The sequence below is a fragment of the Gobio gobio genome, assembly GCF_949357685.1.
Source record: "Gobio gobio genome assembly, chromosome: 6".
NCBI lineage: Eukaryota > Metazoa > Chordata > Actinopteri > Cypriniformes > Gobionidae > Gobio > Gobio gobio.
Genome location: NC_137102.1, coordinates 49981670 through 50006898, shown reverse-complemented (window position 1 = coordinate 50006898; position 25229 = coordinate 49981670). Strand labels below are relative to the sequence as shown.

The following is a 25229-nucleotide window of genomic DNA, read 5'->3' as shown; positions in this document are numbered from 1 at the left end:
CCCCTACTTTCAAAATGTTTCCAAACTTGGATGAGCATCAAGGGCTTTAGTTCCTCCATAAACTGCTGCTGTATTTCCACTGTACCCTTGAATAAGGGCTGTTGCAGGGAGACTGTCTTTGCAATTAGCGTGAAATCAAACAGCTGCAGGTCGTTCTGAGATGGTACTTTTAGAAACAAGTTAATTAAATAAAAGGGTTGTTTCATACAAAGGCAAACCCTTCAAAAAATTGGGATTAACAGCAGCACAGATAAATAAATATCTTGAGTATTTGCACAACCATAAAAGAAACATATTGATTTTCCTTTTTGAGCACCATTTGTGTTTAACACTCTTCATCTGTGGCTGTCTAAAACGTGTTAACAGCACACAGTGGGGGACGTTACAGTTCCTTCAAAACTTCTGTACACAGCCGCCATGTTGCACAAGAGAAAGCTTTGAACTGAGCGCACGATAACAAACAGGGGTGGGGGGTGTGGATCGATGGTGACGGTACTCGGATGTGCTGGATTTCTAAGCCAGCTTCAAAGAGAACCTTTATTGCGGCACCAGATCAAAGCTAGGGAGAACCAATCCATGAGATAGAAAAAAAATGGGCTGAACATCGATTAAGCAGTGTACATCTCCATGTCAGACGGAAAGAATGAAATGGGGAGAAAACAGAGAGAGAGAGAGAGTGACAGAGGGTGCTTGTTTTGGATGTTGCATTTACCCTAAGGAAAGAGTCGAGCGCCCCGTTCTCCATGAACTCTGTGACGATCATGACCGGCCGGCTTTTGGTGACCACACCTTCAAGGCGAATGATGTTGGGGTGGTCAAACTGCCCCATGATTGATGCCTCAGACAGGAAGTCGCGTCTCTGCTTCTCAGAATAACCCGCCTTCAGTGTTTTGATGGCAACGTAGATCTCTCGTTTTCCAGGCAGTTTCAGTCGACCTTTATACACTTCCCCGAACTCACCTGGGGCGCAGAGAGAGGAAGAATCAGTGAGAGAGTATTTCGACCATAAAAAAACAATAAAGTGGTTAAAGCTCCAAGCTCATAACTAAAAGTTAGTACATACAAACTTCACAATTCGATGGATAGGAATGTGTACGATATGTTTGGAGGAGAAGAAAGAGCTTTGAATCAAGAAATAACACAGCAAATTGGATTCCCAAAAACACAACCTGTCGGAAATATGTCAGTGATTGAAAGTCAGAATTTAAGAAGTTATATTGTTCGACTGCATGATGGCGCATCAATTAATTAAAACTTTCTGTATTGGTCAATTCAAGTGCATTCTAATGTTACATAACTTCTAAAGCAAATATCAAATAAAGAAACCTTAAAAGTCCCAAAGTTTGAGTAAAAATTGTGAGTATTAACGCTGAATTTCAGGATTTATTTAAGCTGATGTGTCAATTTTCCAATGAAATTTAGACTAAGTAAACCATTCATAAGCTGTTTGTTTCTTCCCAAAACAATGGGACAAACAATGCCAACTTTAAAACATGGCTCAACCAATAGAGGTAGATTGGGGCTGGACTACTGTTAGCCATAGAGAACTATAATGTTACCAAATGAACCTCCAAAATTATTCAAACTGTTCATATGTGGTAGCTTAAAAGTTAAGGATTTGGGCTGTTAACACAAAAACTACAGCTCCCAACCCTGTGGATGTGACTGGGTTCCTTCTGACATTTAGCATGTCAAGGCCTTGTCCACACTTATTCGTTTTCCTTTGAAAACGCATCTTTTTCTCTACATGTTGGCCTTCCGTCCACACTGAGACGGCTTTTTTTGTCCTGTGAAAACTGAGCTTTTTGAAAACGCTTTCCCTAGTCTATACATTTGAAAATGCTGTTTTCGCATTGTAGTGTAGACTGTGAAAACAGAGGTATTTGAAAACAATGGCGCATGTTTAGTCATGTGATGCATATTGATATGCATGTTTATATCGCTACTGTGCCTGTTAAAGCTATAGTTCACCCAAAAATGAAAATTAGCCCATGATTTACTCACCCTCAAGTCATCCGAGGTGTATATGACATTCTTCTTTCAGGCGAATAAAATCATATAAAATAAAATTTTAATAGTTATATTAAAAATGTTCAGGCTAATCCAAGCATTATAATAGCAGTAATAGTTGCTCTGTTTTTGTCCATAAAAGTACATAAAAAATGCATCTATCCGTCAAATAACGTGCTCCACGCGGCTCCGGGGTGTTAATAAAGGCCTTCTGAAGCGAATTGATGTGTTTGTGTAAGAAAAATATCCATATTTAAAAATGTATTGAATTTTTTTCTATGGCTCTGCATCAACTGTCCCCGCGCCATCACTTCCGGCGAATAAGGTCAAATACATGCAAAATAGCGGCACGATCATAGACATTAGTGAGTCCTCATTAGTGCCTGCGCGGATCAGTCGAATGAGGCATCTACATATATATATATATCTTTGATTGTGGCAGTATTTTGACCTTATTCGCCGGAAGTTATGGCGCTGGGTGATGACATTCGTCTGAAAAGAGGTAAAAAAATAACAAATACTGTTCGGTTTCTCGTAGAAACTGATCGTTTCGTGTCTTAAGACATCAATGTGTCGCCACGAGCCGCATGGTTTAATAAGGATTCGTATGTCTATATGTTTTTACTATCATTGCTCTCATACTCTAAAATATCCCCATTGACATGCATTATACGACTATCACACTGCAACGGTTGGAGTTAAAAATCGTAATTTGTGTTCTACTGAAAAAACAAAGACACCTACATCTTGGATGACCTGGGAGTAAGCATTTTTAATTTTAAATTTTTTTTTTTTTTTTAGGTGAACTATCCCTTTAAGTGCTATTCACTTTCACACTGTTGCTAAAAATATGTTACTCTGAACTGTCTCTTCATATCACAGTCCTGCAAAGATGACAGAAAATGTACCCACAATTGCTGTCCTGCGGCAAAACATGAGAGCTGTTGAGTTTTAGACCAAACATATAATGGTGAGTGAGTGCGACCTGGACGCATCAGTGAATGGAGAGATATTTTGCTAAATTAAATGATCCTGCCAGAAGAATAGCATTAGAATGTAAGTGCCTGTTCCGTCGTATCATCTCAGTGAGCTTTTATGAGGGTTTACGCATAAACAGTGAGGTGAATTTAATGCTTTCTGGTGTTTTAGTGTGGATGAGAAACTTTTGGAAAAAGCTTGAAAACGCTAGGGTGGACAGAGAGCTTTTTGAAACTCCATTTTCAAAAGTCTTCGGATTAATGGGGGACTGTCCCTACTTCACTAGAAGCAACTCTGTAACAAAACCAAGCTTGATTATTTATATGGCGCCAGAAGTGTTATAAAATCAATACAACTCAAGAAAAAATGGGCAAAAATAGTAAGGGATAGGTTAAAGAGAAACTCTATCAACTTTGATTTGAGTTTTAGTGCTAAAAGGTTGAGAATATTTGTTATGATCTGTGTGAAATCCATATGAGGTGCATCAGTGGATTAACTTGAGCTGTCTGCATCAGAGCAGACTGTGAGTCATAACTTGTCTTCACCATGACTCGGCACGGAGACGAGGAGAAGGGCAGAGACCCTCAGGATGCTTATTTAGAGTATCATTTCATTAAAAAATAAATATTTCATAGTTTGGGGATAGTTCTGTTAATTTACATTTATGATGGTAACCAAACTGTTTTGGCCTGTAAATATCTAAATACCGATTCAGAGAAAATGTGTATGTGTAATTGAAGAAAATAAAATATTTTTTTCTAAAGCTATTTTGTAATGTCTATTTAATACTTTTCTCATTTAACACAGTAATGATTTTAAATGATCTTGTGGGGATAATTTCTCAGCCGCATTTGATGTGCAATTAATTTGATTAATTAATCGACACATCATGTAATTAATTAGATGTTTATATGTACGTATATTGCATTCTAACAGTTATATCAATAGCATTCAAAATGTTGATGGAATTTTCAAACTTCTTCTGAAAAAACATCATTATATTTTAAGGTTATTTATGCATTTAAACATGCACACATAGCAGGAACACCCCACACACCTGCCCCAATAACTTCTTCAATCTTGACGGTGGAGACATCTATCTCCTTGGCGAATTCTCTGACGGCTTCATTGGGATCTTCATAGGTGAAAGGGTCGATGTAGATCTTCATCCCCGGAGAGCCTGGCAGGGTCGGGCAGCCCATGGGCGTGTGGCAGTTGGACAGATCTGGCCTCAAAGTGAGTTCTAGAACACAACAGAATTCCACAGCTCAATGCAATGATCTAACGTTTCTATCGCATGGTGTTATTAAAAGTCTTCATTTCAGTGCAGCTGTAAAAACATTATGGTAAATCTATTTTATGATACAAACGAAAGGAGGTCAAGTCTGGGCACATTATTATAAACCATTTGTGTTTTAATGCATTTATCGAAGCAGTAAATAAACAAATCCAATGTGAGTGGTTAAACAAGAGGCAATCTAAAAACGAGTGGATTTATCTGAAATATGAAAATGATTACTGCGCCCATCGCCTGATGCTGATGACAGCAATAGCTTCACATAAAAACACTACAATAAACAGGCTTGCGAACCAAATGATTTTCATAACATTCAGTTACGTTAACGGTTCTTGAACATCTGCATTCTAGAATATCAGTGATGAGTTGTGAGCATGCAGAGTTCTGGGCCCGTATTTATCAAGCTTCTCAAAGTGCCATTTTAGTCTTAAAGGGGTACTTCACTGCTGGAAAGATTAATGTGTATGTTATGTTACACATTGTTATGGGGTCACGATAATTCGATTATACTACCCGATTTCTACTGATACAAAGCTTAATGCTAATTCGCTGAAGTAACCCTTTAAGTGTTGAGAATTCATGAAATTTACTCCTACTATATTTAAACGGCCTTTTTGCGTTTAGTATTCACAGATGCTAATAGAATAAACTGAATCCGTTGCTCTTAGAAATGAACAGCTTTTCATGAGGTAAATTATTCCAGGATTATTCCTCAACGCGTCTCAAAACGATGTAGCTGAAATATAGCACTACTTGATGTATTTATTCGTGTTGATGTGTGGGCGTTGACGCATGGATCGTCAGTATTTAAATCTCTAAAGAATGCGCGCTCCGGGGGCATGGTCGCATTAGCGGATAATGATACATTCGCAAGCGAAGACATCTCTCTGTTTTCAAACAAATTACATAAATATAGAATAATTGTTTTCGATTTGATTTACATTATTTAAAACCTGACATTTCAACGTTTCTTTAGACATATGTCTCATGTTTTTAAGACAAGTATTCACTAAGCAAAAGTTCCTTTTCTGAAGACTATCTGAATGAACGTCTTTGACAGAGAGTTGTTTGTTTTCTTTATTTTGCAAAAATCACAACAATTAGGTTTTTTGTCACTGTACACACAAAAAAAAAAACTTAACATCCGCCAACCTGCCAAATGCGGGTGTATTTCAGCAGTGGTGTGTAACAGTCACTCCTACTAGCCACTTTGGCGGGTTGAATTTTATAGGCTATATAATATATACATTTTTCAATTGTAGTCTTTTAAAAAGGCATCGGAAATAATAAACTAAGTGCAATGTAGTGTCGTCAAAAATATAGATTTTTCTATACATACTGATACTGAAATATCCAAAACGCTTCCAGTACTCATTTTCTGCAAAATAGACAATGCCAGCTGCGCTTTCTCCCTCTCTCATCTTTGCGGCAGCGATTTGAAACACAAACCCGCCTCCCATCACTCACACATTTAATTTGCTCCGGATGAATATTGTTGGTGTTACAGGGCTTGAATTTCGATGTGGGAAATTCGATGTGTATTGCGAATAATTTTACTCATTCCCAAAGATTTTGTGCTCACACCCAAAGTGCGCACACATAAAGTCGCCTCTCAGCACTAAATTGAGTTTGTTTTCGCTGCTTATTGACCTCAAACAGTCAAACACATTCAAAATAATGTCAAAATTCCGGTCTTGCCAATTCTTCACGTAAACAGTCAGTTATTTCTTAAGTGAATGTACAGTTTAGAAAAAAAAGTGCAAGTGTAACAGTATAATGGATCAGTGTGTCAGGTCTGAAAGTGACAGCAGCCTAATATACCTGCTGCCAAATTATGAGATAGTATAATTATATATATATATATTTTATATATATGGCAGTTTTTTCCCATGGTATCAATGTCAAAATTGTGGCCAGTGAAAATGCTGAGTGGCTAGTAACTTTGCAAAACCACTAACCACAGTGGCTGGCGAGCAAATAAGTTAATGTCAAGCCCTGTATATATATATATATATATATATATATATATATATATATATATATATATATATATATATATATATATATATATATATATATATATATATATATATATATATATATAAAACTTCTTGAGCAATTTGAGCTACAGTAGCTCATGTGTTTGCTCAGACCACACGGGCCAGCCTTCGCTCCCCACGTGCATCAATGAGCCTTGGCCGCCCATGACCCTATCACCGGTTCACCACTGTTCCTTCCTTGGACCACTTTTGATAGATACTGAACAGTGAACATCCCACAAGAGCTGCAGTTTTGGAGATGCTCTGACGCTGTCGTGTAGCCATCACAATTTGGCCCTTGTCAAACTCGCTCAAATCCTTATGCTTGCCATTTTTCCTGCTAACACATCAACTTTAAGGACAAAATGTTCACTTGCTGCCTAATATATCCCACCCACTAACAGGTGCTTTGATGAAGAGATAATCAGTGTTATTCACTTCACCGGTCAGGGGTCATAATATCATGCCTGATCGGCATATTTATATAGGTCATACAAGGAATATAAATATATAGTATAATATATGTTTATGTGTTTATTCTCTTTCTTTCTTCCTTTCCCCCCCCTTTAAAAAACATTATGGATTCATAGCTGCTGACTATGACATCATTAAACAGCAGGGGAACACAAGACAGTTGCAGTGAATCACTCTCTCTCTCTCTGCTTCTCCAATAGAGCCGAATCAAATTCTCTTCTGCCTTTATCCCCCACAGGACCTCATAAACAGATAACGCAGACACGCTATCAAACTGCTCTTCATGGCAGAAGATGAAACTTCATGTGTAAACATCAGTATGTGTGTGTGTGAGAGCAAGAGCGGATGCAGAAAGTAATCTCGGAGAATCAGAGAGAATCAGCAACCTACACAAATAAAACAAACATTAAACGAGCTCTAAAAGGAGGTGTTCATATCCGCTGTCCAATAAGAAAAAGACCCAAAAGCAGGTGTGGAAGCTGATGCAATCACACTGAAAGACACAGGCAAGAGCCTCTAACGCCTGCTTCAGAAGAGGTGAGCACTGACTCGGACGCTGGAGGGCGGAGAGACCAGGGAATGTCACCTAGCGTGACAGGAAGGCCAAGAGACATTCAAGTCTTCCGGCAAAATAATAACCCATCCTGCACACACTCCACTGACAGCCCTAGACTCCAGATATAACTGTAAAATGTATCACCCTATTTACTTCTTAATAAATAATGAATTTTATTCTGCATGATTCAACAGTGCATATTATAAAGAATAAACCTGGGTTTTCATGATCTTTCTTGAATGCTGTAATGACTTTTCTTATCAGCTTTTCTTTCTCTTCAATGCCATGTGAGCAGGAAAAATAATATTAATAAATAATATAACACAAACATATTGACAGTCAATCAAATCTCAATATATATTAAAATCAAGCCCTGTCCATTATTTCGTACTTAATATTCACTCAAAAATGTGCCTCATTATTATTGCCTCATATCCAGAGAGATCAAACCCCCTTTGATCTTTTGAAATAAAAGAGCTTGACGCACTATGCAAACATAGTTCAAGTTAAAACTTCCTTTCCAGTACAAAATAATAATTTGTGCTGAGAAATAGAAACATTTGTGCTGCAAATAGAAAAATGTAGGCAGCAAAAAAGGCTCTTTCTGAAATCTTTGGACTTTTGACATCAGAAACAGAACATTAGGTAACACTTTTATATTATATTTTTAAATTAATTTTCACTATTAACTAGTTGCTTATTAGCACGCATATTACAATATCAGAAAAAAAGGTACAAAAGCTGTCACTGGGGTAGTACCTTTTCAAAAGGTACACTTTTGTTCCTTATAGGTACTGATATGTATATTTTAGATACTAATATGTACCTTTAATATGTACCAATATATATAATTTAGGTACAAAAGTGTACCCTTCGAAAAGTTACTGGCCCAATGACAGCTTTTGTACCTTTTTTCTGAGATTGTAGGAGGTAGCTGTTTATTAGTACTTACAAATCACACATGAATGCCTTATTCTGGAAGACCATATTATACATCCCTTAAAGGGATAGTTCACCCAAAAATTTAAATTAGCCCATGATTTACTCACCCTCAAGTCATTCTAGGTGTATATGTAATTCTTCTTTCAGACGAACACAATCAGAAAGAAAATTAAAAAGTCCTGGCTAATCCAAGCTTTATAATAGCAGTAATAGTTGCTCTGTTTTTGAAGTCCATAAAAAATGCATCTGTCCATCAAATAACGTGCTCCACGCGGCTCTGGGGTGTTAATAAAGGCCTTCTGAAGCGAATTGATGCGTTTGTGTAAGAAAAAGAACCATATTTAAAACTTTATAAAGTTAAGTCTCGGCCGATCGCCTTCCGTATTCAATTTATAGAAAGAGTGTTGAAAGTGCCTCTGCCGTTCATAAGGCTTCCATTTCCAGGTACACTCGTCAGACTTCACGTACGCTCTTGAATTGCGAGAAGGCACTTTCAACACTTTTCCACGGAAGGCGGTCGGCTGGAACTTTACTTTATAAAGTTTTAAATACGGACAGATCCATTTTTTTATGGACTTCAAAAACAGAGCAACTATTCCTGCTATTATAAAGCTTGGATTAGCCAGGACTTTTTTAATATAACACAGTCAATAGTGAGAATTGGGCCCTAATCTAAAGTATGACTATCCAACGTATATACAATCAAATTTTGAATGTCGACCATGGCTATTTAGAGATCAGAGAAGGATGCAGAATATATACAGTCTAGCAACTCTCGGTAGACCTGAGAGCTGAAAAAAACAAACTCTGGTCAGGCCAATCACAGTGTGTGTAGAGTCGGTGGGCGGGCTTAACAATGACGGTACATCACGGCAGAGTTGCGGAGGTTCTGCGTGCTACTCGTAAACAAAGCTGACGAACAGCGATCTTTTGAATCGTCTTTGGCCGCGACTCTGGAAGACTTGGAGTTAAAGGGTTAGTTCACCCAAAAATGAAAATTCTGTCATTAATTACTCACCCTCATGTCGTTCGACACCCGTAAGACCTCCGTTCATATTCGGAACACAAATGAAGACATTTTTGTTGAAACCTGATGGCTGAGAAAGGCTTCAGATAGGCCTCCATTGGCATTCTGTACACTTATACTCCCAAGACCCAGAAAAGGCACTTAAAACGTCGTTACAAAGTCCATCTCACCACAGTGACTCTACAATAATCTTACGATGCGACGACAATAGTTTTTGTGTGCAAAAAAAAATCTAAATAACACCTTTATCCAACTTGTTATTGTCTTCCGTGTGTGCCTCCACGATGCATGCGCGAGAATATGACGTAGCGCCGGGGTTCGGGAATCCATGAAATGCACACTTTAGTCCCCTTTTGAGCACTACGCCGAGACCTAAAGCACGATCAATGTAGAATCCAACAGCTTAGATACGCGCGTCTTCCTCTGCTTGTCAACAAATTGCTTCTGGGTCATGTGTCCGAACGCCGGATCTGCGTCATATTCTCACGCATGCGTCGTGGAGGCACACATGGAAGGCAATAACAAGTTGGACAAAGGTGTTATTTTGATTTTTTTTTGCGCACAAAAACTATTGTCGTCGCATCGTAAAATGATTATAGAGTCACTGTGGTGAGATGGACTTTGTAACGACGTTTTAAGTTACGTCTTGGGAGTATTAATGTACTGAATGCCAATGGAGGCCTATCTGAAGCCTTTCTCAGCCATCAGCTTTCAACAAAAATATCTTCATTTGTGTTCCGAATATGAACGGAGGTCTTACAGGTGTCGAACGACATAAGGGTGAGTAATTAATGACAGAATTTTCATTTTTGGGTGAACTAACCCTTTAAGCTTTTCTTTGAGAAAAGAACAAAGAACGGCACTGAAGTCATTCTTAAGAAAACAAGATATGTTCGAAGTTTTGCCTACCGGATACGGCGAAAGTCTATCAACTAACGTTAGCTCGGCTTCACCTTCTTCGCTCTGGTTGGTTGTGGCGCTCATGGCGCTATCCAATTGCATGCAGAGGGAATTTGAAAGACAATGGTTTATCCCGCCCCTCGGATTGAGCCCTGTCAATGGTGAGTTTCCAGACCCAACATCTTGATGTGGGTCTGGCTTGTCAAGCTAGAATATATACTCTCTAACGCCACAAAACTAACAAGTGCCTTTCAAATGTTGTGCCAGTCTTCAGTGGCTATGTTTACATGCAACCAAATAATCCATTAGCAATCGGATTGACGGCTCAATCGGACTGAAAAGCCTTCATGTTCGAGAGAACATGTAGACACTTGATCGGATTGAAAACCAAAACTGAAAGTACTGGGCATGTGGTCTGGTCCTACCAGACTCTCGTACATTTCATTTGTACAGAGAGTTTGGACACTCTCCATTGACAAGCGTTTACTTCCTTGAAGGCGGGCACTCTGTTGAAGTTTAAAACTATTGGATATGCCCAGAGCCACTCTGGATCTGCCATAACCAATCGCTAACGTTTGGTCGTTACGTATGTCATCTCAAACTAGAGCACGACATCAACGTCTCTGTTCGCTGATTGGACCGGTTCAAATTTGACTGGAGAAAACCAGAGAATATACCGCAATCCCAGACAGAAAGTACGTAGGAGGGCAGAGCAAGGCTACTGGACATGTGCAATGACGTAGAAATAGCGTAATGGCATATGATGCACGGAACAAGCTGTTTTTCCCGTTGAATAAAGTGTCATATAAATGGGATCACGTCATTCCAAAATTCTCCTTTCACTCAGCGTCTGTGAAGAGGAGCAGGACAACGTCCCGCCAGTCCTTGTTTCGGATTCTCATCCACAGACGACTGGTTTTGGGTGCGGAGGGGCATTTTTATTGCATGATAAATATAAGCAGCACAATAAAATGGCTCATATGCTCATTGTCTCCAGATTATGACCAGAAATGGATAATTAAGTCTGCTGCATAAAGAACCAATATAGGAGAACTATTATGCGCAAACAGTGGGAAACACTGTATATATGTGCGTATGTCAAAAAATCAATTACGATTTTGAAGCTTGTGACATATAAACGCGCACATCAACCCGATCACTTTGTTTAGCGTTCAAGTAAACTCTACATTCACAGATTCATCAATCGGAATGAATTCGGTCCGACTGAAACAAAAGTTGTGCGTGTAAACATAGGTGTGTGCAGCACCTACAGCTCTGCAGATCCTTCTGAAGGATCCTGTGGTTACAAGCGAAAAGTTGAAGTTTATTTTCTAACAAGGTCCCTAGTCATTTCAAAGCTTCACTAACATTTTAAGTGGACATCAGGGGAAAAAAATGATAAAAGGAACCTATGATATGAACCCTTTAAGCTGAAAAATATCATGAAGGTTTGTTGAATTATTCATTTCAAACACATGTGCACAAACCAACAGAGTGCTTTAATTTTAGAAACATGGCTTTCGTTCATCAATAACTCAAATAGCAAACAGTTTATCTCCCCTCGTCCTCTGGAGTAGTGCAACGTAACAGCTCCACTCGTTTCTTATGGCTGAGAAAGGGAAATAATATATATATATATATGTTAATATTTCATAGCCACTTGATCCGTGCGTGCCTGGAACACCAACTGCTCTGCCACTCCACTGAACCCCAGTCCCGCAGGAGAAAGGGAATTAAGAGAGAGAGAAAGAGAGAGAGAGAGAGAGAGAGAGAGAGAGAGAGAGAGAGAGAGAGAGAGAGACCAGAATGCATCACTTCTACCTGGACCTGAGCAGGAGGACACAAAAAAAACCCTGTGAGATAGAACATCAGGAACTTTAGGCCAAGCCTCTGAGGACAGACACCAGCTGTGTCCGAAATTGAATACTTTCCTACTATGCGAAAAACAGTACGCCAAAAGAGTAGTATGTCCGAATACACATAGCATTGAAAAACGTAGGTGGAAAGTACCCTGATGACCTACTACTTCTACCAATATTCTAAGTGTGTACATTTGATGGACACTTTACTATCCCATGAGGCCATGGGAGAGGATTTATGAATGGCAGGTCACTGACGCTGGTAGGTCACGTGACAACGTGGCAGATGTAGTACATCCGAATTCTGATCGTGAGTTACTCTAGTCTTTCCCATCCAGTATCTCCTCTCATTTTGAATCTTGTTAATCTTGCTTTGTGAACAGGAGCATCTTAATACACTTCCTGCACACTGCAAACGTATGACCCCTGGACTGTGTAATCGCATTGTTTCTGAGCTTTGAAAGAACAGCCGTCTCTGATGCGTCCTGATACATAAAGGATCTGTCTCAGGCTAAGAAGCTTTGAGAATATCAGCCCATTTGTGCTCTTATGCGGAGCGTCTGACACAGTGTTAGCATATTTAGATCAGATTAGTTGCATCTCACTGATCTCTCAGGTAAGAGAATTATTTTTTTTTTTCTATCTCTCTGGTATTAAAAAGCCATGCGTGATGAAGCGTACTCCATTATGACCCTGACACATTATGGATGCCTTTTGCAAGGTTCTATTACCTTTTAAATCAATATTTTACACAAAACCATATTTCCATTTTATGTCCAGCATTCATTTTTCTCCATTCACGGCAATGTAAGTCTTTCAGATCCTTAGGGTGCTTATTATAGAGAGAGAGAGAGAGAGAGAGAGGGGTGGGCGTTTCATTTGTAACCAGGTTCCAGCTTAGTGACTAGCACAACAGCACTGGTTGTGACTCAGCAAGGTGCAGAAATAGCTGTCATACAACAGACAAAAATGGAAATTTACAACAACATGGACCATACAACACTGACTCCTATAGTTGCCTAGTTACAGTGACACTTCTGTGTTGTTAATTAGGCTGTTTACAAACTAAATATAATAACAGATTGGATATTGACTGATTGACTATATAGACAGACAGACAGATAGACGGATCTAGATCTTCATGTGTGTGTTCAACTATATTTTACAGCACTGTGTTCATTGTTAAATGTGGCTATTCTTGAAATACAGTATAAACCTCTGCTGAAACAACCTCAAAAATGTAAAACATTAACAGCAGGCATTGCTAATATATTTCATTAGAAACAATAAATGGTTATTAGTCCAAACAGCTGAGAGTAATTAATGCATATGAGATCGCAGTCCTCAATTTTCAGTTTAAATTGAACTTCATTATGGGGAAATTTGATATGGTTGCATTTATACTAGATATAAATAATACAATTATACAAAGATATTACATATTTTATATTTGAATATATTATATATTAAATATATAAGCATTAAATGAAACACAAAATATAAAAATAAACATTTTGCAAATCAAAGAAATCCTAAAATGTAAAAATAATAAAATTAACTGTTTTAGTAAATACTTTTACATTTATTCGTTTAGAAGACATTTTATTCAAATTGCAACCATATCAAATTTCCCCATAATGAAATTCAATTTAAACTGAACATTGAAGACAGTGATCTCATATAATTATAATTAATAATAATAATAATTAATTTGTTACATTTATATAGCGCTTTTTTGGGTACTCAAAGCGCTTTACATGGAAGGGGGGAATCTCCTCAACCACCACCAAAGTGCTGCATCTACCTGGATGAACGCCCAGAACGCCCACCACACACCAGCTGATTGGAGGAGAGGAGACAGAGTGATGAAGCCAATTGTATATATATATATATATATATATATATATATATATATATATATATATATATATATATATATATATATATATATATATATATATATATATATATATATATATATATATATATATATATATATATTAGGGATGCAACAATACAGTTAGTCCACGGTTCAATACATACCTCGGTTTTTAACCACGGTTTTCGGTTCGTTTCGGTTCTGATGGCTTGTCACATACATTTTTTGTTATTCTATTCTTAGGCGACAGGAACAGCAAGAGGTTAAGGAGAAAAAATACTATTTTTTTTATTGCAGACTCTTTAAGACTCTGCAATAGTCTATTAAGACTCTTTCTTTATTTTACTTAAAATAATTGAAAAACCTTACTTAAACTTAAAACTTTACTTAAAAAAAACCTGTACACATTCCTAGTGTATTGGATAATATAAAATAAATATATATAAAGATTTACACTGGCAGCTCAGAGCAGTACAGAAGCCTTTAAGTATGAAATTGAATGAATGAATGTAAAAATAAAATACTACATAGACTTCACTATAAAATACACATTGATTCTTATTAAAGCTACTGTATTCGTTTTTCAGTCAAGAGCAGTGAGTGATTTTCTCTTTGTCTTTTGTTGTTGTATTAACATTACAGGGATATTTCACTCAAAAATGAAAATTCTGTCATCGAGAAATGAATACAGGTTTGGAACAATATTAGAGTGAGTAAATAATGACATCATTTTATAGGTGAACTGTCCCTTTAAGGACCGCATGTTCACTACTGCCCTGTTGTCAATGTAAGACCTCCGTGCATCTAATATACAGACACGATTGTGATTTTACTTTCACTTTAGACATAACCGACTGTGTTTATGTTAACCTTGTGTGTATTTGACAGTATTAGCGCAGTAAGACGACTATTAGTCCAGTAATCACGTGTTTGACATGCGTTTAGTGCGCGCGCTCTGAAAAGCGCATGTTAAAATACCGCACGCGAATGAAACCGGCAAGGCTTTAAAACGCATGCAAATAATGAACTTTGGTGATTGTGAATAACTCAAGTGTTCCGTGAGTATAACTCTACCACTAACATGTGATGTGAATGTATGTCACGTTGTTCAGTATTGGGATGGAGGCAAATTATAGAATTTGTAGAAAAATAATTAATTAAATGCGAAACCGAAAAAAACGCAATTCACAAGCGCGTATTGAACCGTGAATGCCGTACCGAACGGTTCAATATTATATTGAGAATTATGGCATCCCTAATATATATATAGGCCTATATATATATATATATATATATCAGTGGTGGGCCGTCAGGGCCAGCAAGGCCTTCTCTGCTGGCCTAATCACTATCAGAATCACAGAATTTTACTTAAATTTTCACTTAAATTTTTATATATTTTTTCCATGAATGTGTGTTAAATTATTCCAAATAGTCTATTTTCTTGACTTCATAGCTTTTCTCTTGGTTGCACTGCTTCCAGTAGTGTTTGTTTATGTTAGAGCTTTTATCCAATCATATTTCAGCCATCATGTGTTGCCAGGTCAAAGAAATCTGCCTTGAGGCCTTCAGAATCAATATTGCGGGCGCTGCAAGCTTAAAATGAATGGCAATGCAACTTAGCGCTTTAACCAATCAGATAATCACTCCGATTTAATCAGCCAATCGGATTTCAAGTTGGCGACATTGGGGCCATCTAGCTGGCGTACAATAACGTTGGAATTTTCACGTCCTTTGATTGGATGGTCAGAGACCGTACTAGTAGCCTAGTCAGAATAACCAGCAAACCGCACAAGATAAAACATCTGTAGTTTTTAATAGCTTTTTTCAAACCTCAATGGCTGACAGAGGAGAAGAAATTAATGTATTAATTCACATACTTACAAAGCCATTTTCAAAATTCACGCAAAAGGTCTTCTCCACCTTAACGCACAGTCACGGAATGCAATTCGATCTGTCGAACGGACTGTAATGTATACCATCACTGATTTTGAAGTCCCGTGGATCTCCTTTATTTGAGAGCATGGGTCAGCTGCACACATTGGCATGTTTTGTGTACAAGTAATCATAGCCTATTTTGTTGAGTAAGTTAAGCTATAATGCATTTTATTTACATTTTTATAGCCTACAGTCAACCCTGGGCTGGCTAATCCGTGCCCCATTGTTTCCGTAAATTTATGATAGATTTTTATTATTATTATTATTTTCGTTATTAATATATTATTTACAACATTTTCATACTATTAAAATATAGTTTTGTGGGGTTTAAATGTAAAACACTTTGAATTATTTTTGAACCTCACCTGAAATATATTTGTCATACTGTTGGTAAGATTTTTCAAGAACCATTTATGCTGTTGTGTTTTATTTCTTGTAAAATTTGCACAAAATTTGGTCGGAGAACTCAAAAGGTAACGTTAGCCTACTACAATAATGCACGGAAAACCCGGAGCGGATTGATGCTTCTGTTAGATATTATATATATGTGGCGCAGCTGTGGCTGCAGTGAAAGGCCACATGTTGAATTGTGTCAATTGGGTTTCCTGCGTTAATAATTCTTAAATGATTTAATTATTTAATCATTCATTCTCGCTCCACGAGAGACGCAACGCCCTGTTATACTGCGTTTCTGTATAATATTAATGGTTTCTATAGCCGTGGCGTCATGATGATTTTACTAAGAGGTGAATTAATTCTGGTAGGATACCACTGTGAAATGCACGACCCGCCACTGATATATATTTTTATATGAGGATGATTAGGAGGCCATGATGGACATGGGCCAATAGGAAAATTTGGCCAGGATGCCGGGGTTACACCCCTACTCTTTTTTTGAAGGACATCCTGGGATTTTTAATGACCACAGAGAGTCAGGACCTCGGTTTAACATCTCGTCCGAAGGACGGTGCTCTTTGACAGTAGTGAGTCCCCATCATTATACTGGGGTGTTAGGACCCACACAGACCACAGGGTGAGCACCCCCTGCTGGCCTAACTAACACCTCTACCAGCAGCAACCTAGTTTTCTCAGTTGGTCTCCCATCCAGGTACTGACCAGGCTCAGCCCTGCTTAGCTTCAGTGGGAAACCAGTCTTGATATGCATTAATTACTCTCAACTGTTTGGACTAATAACCATTTATTGTTTCTAATGAATGATATTAGCAATGCCAAATATGGACAAACCCAACCGTTGGGTTAAATTTTGGTAAAACTTTTTTTTTTGTAGAAACTATGGTTCTATGTTTGTAAAAGTCAGTCTGTCCTTGGTGCTGGAGGAAATTATTTAATGTCCTGCTGGATTAAGTTTGAAAGTCCTGATGAAGTTCACTTCTGTATGCCGACACCAACTTCCAGCTCCTTAAATAAGTTTTAAAAATGCTAATTTAAGGAAACCCAAGGATGTCTGTGACATTTTTGCCAATTATATCCAATAGTCGAGGGTCCTTCTCTTAGTTTTAGCTCATGCATTGACATTCAAGACTGAATAAATTCTGGTACAATAATTATCACAATATTTCTCCTGACAAAGAGATCATGTTCTCACAGTCTCAGTTCTCTGTTCTTTTTTCTTCTTTCTAAATTGTCTCTTTGATGTGCAAGTCTGGCTGTCACATCATTTGTTTACTTTTTCGCCTGCACTTATGTTAATTAAATTTGGTTGCGCAGATCGCCCACCGAATCCTCAGAGCGGTTGCTTACAAGGAGACAGAGAGAGAAAGAGAGAGAGAGAGTTCTCACTTCCTAATGAGCCTGAAGCTTCTTGCTGGGCTATGGGATGTATACGGGTAGGAAAAGCTTTTTAGTGCCAGCTTCTAAAAAGTGCACAGGCCTGGAGCGATCCCTCGTTCCTTTCCTCTGTTACACCGCATCCCCCGGCATTTCCTGTAACCTTACATCTCTATCCTTCTGTTTTCCTCTCTGTTTGCTTTCACTCGTATTCAAAACCCGTTTCAGGACGGGTTTGCCCCAGAGGAAAGGGCGGAGCTGAGCATAAAACAAAGATGTCCGTCAGTGTTAACAGTGATTCGCTCACCTCTGCCAGTGCTGTAGTGCTGGAGTTTGTCGCTGTACACAGCCTCTTTATTGTAAGCTCGTTTCCTATGAGAAAAAAAGGGGGAGAGAAAATAGAAGTAAAACATATAGTAGTTATTAAATGAATCTGGATATGCTCAGCTGGCTGAAACATAAGGGTCTGAGTGTCATTTATTTCTTGTTTTTTTGGTCTCAGATATTCTTTGAGAATAGTTGTTTTTGTCTGGTGTCACATTAAGGAAGTAAAGTCCAGTCTAAATGGCAGTGTAACGTTTATCCACTGGAGGCAAGTTGTTGGACCCAAATGCAGCTTTATTTCCAACAATAAACATAAATCTTAACATAAATCAAAACATAAAACAAAGACTTGACTTGACTTGATCCAAACATAAAACAAAGACTTGACTTGGCTTGGCTTGACTTGACTTGACTTGACAATAACTAAACTCACCGACCGCGGGTTACAACATTCAATACTTGACCAAGACACATGGCAAACATGAGGGCTTAAATACACACACAGACTAATGACAAGACAAGTGACACCTGTGAACAGTGATGAGACAATGAACCAATGACAGGACAAGACACAAGATCACATGAGGGCATGGGAGTCACATGACAAGACCAGGAAGTGCACGACAAGACTGTGACCATGACAAACTCAAACATAACCAAGAACAGGATAAACTGAAAACAGAACCGAGAACAATGAACATGAACCATCACCAAAACACCCTGTGACAGATCCCCCCCTCTATGGGCGGCCCCTGACGCCCAAACAATACCAAAACACCCATGGCCTAACAGAAAGTCTTAACAAAAAGTCTTGGGGGGCGGTCTTGGGGGAGGGATGGTGGGCCAGGCCCGTGCAGGGGCACCGGACCCAGACATGACCTGGACGGGCCTGGGAGCATGGGCGGACCTGGACCCTGTGGCGTGGGCGGACCTGGACCCTGAGGCGTGGGCGGACCTGGACCCTGTGGCGTGGGCGGACCTGGACCCTGTGGCGTGGGCGGACCTGGACCCTGTGGCGTGGGCGGACCTGGACCCTGGGGCGTGGGCGGACCTGGACCCTGGGGCGTGGGCGGACCTGGACCCTGGGGCGTGGGCGGACCTGGACCCTGGGGCGTGGGCGGACCTGGACCCTGGGGCGTGGGCGGACCTGGACCCTGGGGCGTGGGCGGACCTGGACCCTCGGGCGTGGGAGGACCTGGACCCTCGGGCGTGGGTGGCCATGGCGGCAACGGCAGTTCACCGGGCCATGGCGGCAACGGGAGTTCATCAGGCCATGGCGGTAACGGGAGTTCATCAGGCCATGGCGGTAACGGGAGTTCATCAGGCCACAGAGGCGGGGCCTTCATGGCCTCCATGTACCCCTTGCCCCCCCCCAAAATTTTCTTGGGCGGGACAGCGGGGCCGTGGGCTGGAGCCTGGACGGGGCCTTGGGCTGGAGCCTGGACGGGGCCTTGGGCTGGAGCCTGGACGGGGCCTTGGGCTGGAGCCTGGACGGGGCCTTGGGCTGGAGCCTGGACGGGGCCTTGGGCTGGAGCCTGGACGGGGCCGTGGGCTGGAGCCTGGACGGGGCCGTGGGCTGGAGCCTGGACGGGGCCGTGGGCTGGAGCCTGGACGGGGCCGTGGGCTGGAGCCTGGACGGGGCCGTGGGCTGGAGCCTGGACGGGGCCTTGGGCTGGAGCCTGGACGGGGCCTTGGGCTGGAGCCTGGACGGGGCCTTGGGCTGGAGCCTGGACGGGGCCTTGGGCTGGAGCCTGGACGGGGCCGTGGGCAGGAGCCTGGACGGGGCCGTGGGCAGGAGCCTGGACAGGGCCGTGGGCAGGAGCCTGGACGGGGCCGTGGGCTGGAGCCTGGACGGGGCCGTGGGCTGGAGCCTGGACGGGGCCGTGGGCTGGAGCCTGGACGTGGCCGTGGGCTGGAGCCTGGACGTGGCCGTGGGCTGGAGCCTGGACGTGGCCGTGGGCTGGAGCCTGGACGTGGGCTGGAGCCTGGACTTGGGCTGGAGCATGGACGTGGGCTGGAGCCTGGACTTGGGCTGGAGCATGGACGTGGGCTGGAGCATGGACGTGGGCTGGAGCATGGACGTGGGCTGGAGCATGGACGTGGGCTGGAGCGGATGACTCTGGCTGGGTGGTGGTGGGTACTGTGGGGTTGTGGGGCCCCTCCTCCACAGTCCCCACTGTAAAAGAAGACCCAGCCAGCAGAAGAGCAAAGTCAATATATTGGGCCAGGGAAAAATGGATCTTCTCCCCTGGCATCTGTGAGCGGATAGGGTTGTTTAGCCCAAACCTAAAAATGTCCTTGAGGGCCACGTCATTAAAGTCTACCTCATGACTGAGTTCACAAAAGTCCTGAACATAATTTTCAATGGCCTGATGGCCTTGACGAAGGCGTAGGAGGGCAACTGCTGGGTCCATTGTTGACGGTTCAAGTATTCTGTAACGTTTATCCACTGGAGGCAAGTTGTTGGACCCAAATGCAGCTTTATTTCCAACAATAAACATAAATCTTAACATAAATCAAAACATAAAACAAAGACTTGACTTGACTTGATCCAAACATAAAACAAAGACTTGACTTGGCTTGGCTTGACTTGACTTGACTTGACAATAACTAAACTCACCGACCGCGGGTTACAACATTCAATACTTGACCAAGACACATGGCAAACATGAGGGCTTAAATACACACACAGACTAATGACAAGACAAGTGACACCTGTGAACAGTGATGAGACAATGAACCAATGACAGGACAAGACACAAGATCACATGAGGGCATGGGAGTCACATGACAAGACCAGGAAGTGCACGACAAGACTGTGACCATGACAAACTCAAACATAACCAAGAACAGGATAAACTGAAAACAGAACCGAGAACAATGAACATGAACCATCACCAAAACACCCTGTGACAGGCAGTTTATTCTGGCCACCTACTCAGTCAGGAAGAGACTGAATCTGAATGGCATCTCAAGTGACCAATCGCAGGTTGCTTTGCTTTGTCATTTAAGGGCGTTATATTCAATACTTGATACCACAATAATAGTTAGGCAGAGAAAAAGCCTTTCAAAAACGTTATGAAATTCTGTTTGACCAAAAGTAAAGCCTGAAGACAAAAAGTTTTGTCAGCTTCGTTTGGATACAGTCATGTCTGGAGGTTTGCAGAGGATTTTCTTTATATACAATTCCTTTTACTTGTGGATTAAAAGCATGAATTGCTTAGCGTTTACAGGAATTGCATCACCTCACCATTAACGTTCCCCTACAGCAAAGAACCAACTTATATAAAGACCAATTTATCAGCATGAGGTGATGCTTGTGCTCTGAGCAAGTGTGCCGCACATGTCCTGTAAAGTGAAGCCAAAGTGTCTCGATCGCCCCCAGGTGGTTGGTCCCAGTAAAGCTCATAAACCCCGCCCCTCCATGTATTCTAATGGGACACGAGACGAACTAAACAATCAAATTAAACTTGGATGGTTTCTGTCATTTTAGGCAGTTTTTATCACGCTTATGTAAGTTCAAGTGTAAATTTTTTTAAACAAGTTTGGTTTTAGTTAGTTACTTGATGCTATTCAAATGGGGGTGTGACGCCATGATTGACAGCTGAGATTGACAGCTCATCTGAGCGAAGTTTTCTCTGAGGCACCAACTGATTTTTTTCAGGATTTTCAGGAGGAGATTGGAGATTGGAGATTTAGCTTTAATTTCTACATTTCCATAACTGTTTATTTCACATGACTTAATGAATAGTTCTGCAGTAAACTATACTAACAGATACTGCAGGAGTGTGGGCAGTCTTTTGATGTGGTGGCTCTACTTCCTGTTCTCTACTGCACAGACGCAGGTCCCAAATCAGCGCAAGATGGATATTGGATATTGGCGGCTTCACTTTTATACAATGGAAGATAGTGAATGGGCATCGTCCAATGGGATTTGAAATATGGAATGACACTAACAGATCACTGGTCCAGAGCCAATTCGTGGAGACGATTTACTAATTGTGGCCACAAATTAAGAATTAGCTCCCACGATTCATTTGTTCCCTTGTTTTAGTAAATCGTGGCCACTTGAACTAATTTGTTCCCTAGTTTTGATTTAATTAAAAGAAGGGAATTAATTATTACAACGTGGCTACAATTTAGTAAATCGCGGGAACGAATGAGTAAAATGTGCTGACGTGAATTGTTAATTCATGGCCACGATATACATATATATACAGTCAAACCAAACATTTTTCAGACACCTTCAACATTTTCTCACATAATCACAGTTTATTCGCTATAGTTTATAAAACGGTAATAAAATATGACAAGAACTCAGAGTTAAACTGTGACAGAACAAATTCATCTTGATAATGATAGATAACTTTGATAGAAAGCTATGTAATGGATTACAATCAACCAATCAGCTGTCAGCTGTTCAATTTAAGTACACAGTAGAGGGTATGCATCGATGCCACTTTCCCGCTGGAACACACCCCTTCAGTCGGGACTGAGTGGCAGAAGAGCTGCTGCATGACTGGAGTTAATAGGGGGAAACGCGAGTAAAACAAATGATTATAAGTTTAAACTGAAGGTTGGGCTCTATATATTGTTCCTTGCAACTTACCAAGGATCCAGTGATCCATAGATATTGATATGCAGCCAGGAATCGTGTTTTCCTGAAATTTATATGAGCCTGATTTCAATACATAACGTTACATAAATATTTATCACTGTCATCAGTTTCGTGAGTGAATCCCGAATGTAAAATTTATTCATTTTCTTGTTTTTATTCAAAATCAAAATTTGTGAAATGTGTTTGGGACAGTCACACCATATGAGCTTTTTCTGGTTTGGCTGAAAATTGAGAAAAAAATTACCGATTAATCCCATGAATGCTCTGTATGTTCATATATAACAGCACTTTCTGAACAATATCCCCACAGTTTTTATCATTTACTTAACTTTGACACATTGGACCAAAAAAAGGCCATGTCATGTCAACCACCCTGGTGGGTCTGTGTGTTGAAGAGTGTGTGTGGCCGCTTGTCAAGAATGGAAAAAAAAGTTTTATTCCAATTCTAAATATATTATAGGCCTATTAATTGTTTTTTATATCGCCTAGACAGCGCGCAAAGAGTGCTCCCTTTATAAACACTAAATCTGTCACTCATTCAATGAATGCAATGATTTCAGTTCCGTTATATAATTCAGTAAAGCTGACTACACAATGAATCGCTTATTTACATAATGTCTACACTTAGAGAGTGATTAGCACATGTGCAGAACTCAGCACTGGACAACAACTCGAGCGGTGAGTGGATTCTAACGTCAAAACCTGTGATTGGCCATTGCGTTTAAGAAATCAACAACCATGTCTGTGATTGGCTACATTACTCACCGAAGGGAAAACACGATGGTAATTGAACCATTTGACGAGCGCAAAGACACACACGCACTGGATCTGTTGCTTACTCTTTTTCACTAATAATATGCGATTATTACGAAGAAAACAGACCCTAGACCAGCAGTTATGGGCAGCTTTTCCCCTCTAAAAGCAATCAGTAGCAGAAGCAGGTGGCATTGGTTTAGTTAGAAAATTACACCCTCGGTCCGAGGGGGGCACAGGGATGTCCATGGGGTCCATGGCCAAGCCTCCCCCGAATACCCCCCCCCCTTTGGCGCCGGGCCTGGTTTTGTGTGTTTTTCGCGGCATTCACACTGAAAACCAATGCTGCCTCTCAGTCTTTTTGCCACTCAGTGGGGCGTAACCGCAGTCAATCCAGCTGACGGTGATGTCACGTGCATACCCTCTATTACAGGGGTGTCCAAAGTCGGTCCTGGAGGGCCACTGTCCTGCAGAGTTTAGCTCCAACTTGCCTCAACACCTGTCTGGAAGTTTCTAGTATGCCTAATAAGACCTTGATTATCTGGTTCAGGTGTGTTTAATTGGGGTTGGAGCTGAACTCTGCAGGACAGTGGCCCTCCAGAAGCAGGATTGGACACCCCTGCTCTATTAGATAAGACTAATTTAGGTCAACCAATTACCAGGTAATGCTTAATTTTGTTCAGTCTGTGGTGTAAAACGTTGCATTAGCATTTAAAGAAAAAAACACTTAAACAAAACATAGTCAGGTCAAAGTGTCTGAATAATTTTGGTCCCACATTTTTTATAAATTTTACTGGTAGTCCACTGTACGAAGAATTTTTGTGTATAATATGTCACAGTTTACTTTATTTTGCTATCCTCACATATAAATGAACTGTAGTGTCCTGCACCCACTAGTAAAACATTATATCTGGTGTCTAATTTTTTTTTTTACTGTATATATATATATATATATATATATATATATATATATATATATATATATATATATATATATATATATATATATATATATATATATATATATATATATATATATATATATGACATTAAATAATATTTATTATGTTAAAATAAATGCTGTTCTTTTGAACTTTCTATTCATTACTAAATCCTGAAAAAATGTATCACAGTTTCCACACAAATATTAAGCAGCACATCTGATTTCAAAACTGATAATAACAAGAAATGTTTCTTCAAATCATCATATTAGAATGATTTCTGAAAGATCATGTGACACTGAAGACTTGAGTAATGGTGCTGAAAATTCAGCTTTGCCATTAAAGAAATAAATTACATTTTAATATATGTTAAAAGTTATTTTAAATTGTAATATTATTTGTCTTGATGGGCCCAAACTTTAGATTTTATTATTCATAATATATTATACATTTCATAAAGATATCTGGTAAATGTTTCTGATTGTGTCACTGACAGATGATTTGATGTATTAAGTTAAAATTTTGACATACGTTTTACGTAAAAGAATGAAACGGGAACACGTTTAGCTAGTCTGAACTCGCCCTTGGCTTTCTGTCCTGCGTGCACATGAAGCAGTCATACATCTGGCTCCATAATGGCGAACTCACCTGCTACAGACTATAGATATGGCCACCAGAGACACGATGAAGACCACTCCAGCCGCGGCTGAGCCCGCAATCAGTGGCAACTGCTCCCTCAGCTCTGATTTATAGTCGTCTAGACAGAGAGAGACAGGATGCATTAGGCTACAGAAATAACTGAAATGGCCACTGCCTATAGAGATGAAACAGGGGATGAAAGAACATAAACAAAACATTTCAAGAGAACCTATTCAGGGAAGCGTTTCATGGACTGGATGAATAGGAGAA

At 40.1% G+C, this 25229-nt stretch overlaps 1 protein-coding gene across 1 annotated transcript in view; it reads right to left on the bottom strand.

Annotated features, from left to right (window-relative positions):
* ephb1 (EPH receptor B1) overlaps positions 1–25229 on the bottom strand; it is a 419430-nt gene that overhangs the window by 31003 nt on the left and 363198 nt on the right. Inside the window, exons 8-11 of the mRNA XM_079818972.1 lie at positions 24969–25077; positions 17992–18056; positions 4046–4231; positions 713–960 (exon numbers count right to left, since the gene is read on the bottom strand). Of these exons, the coding sequence (XP_079675098.1) occupies positions 713–960; positions 4046–4231; positions 17992–18056; positions 24969–25077 (608 nt within the window). The remainder of the gene's footprint in view (positions 1–712; positions 961–4045; positions 4232–17991; positions 18057–24968; positions 25078–25229) is intronic.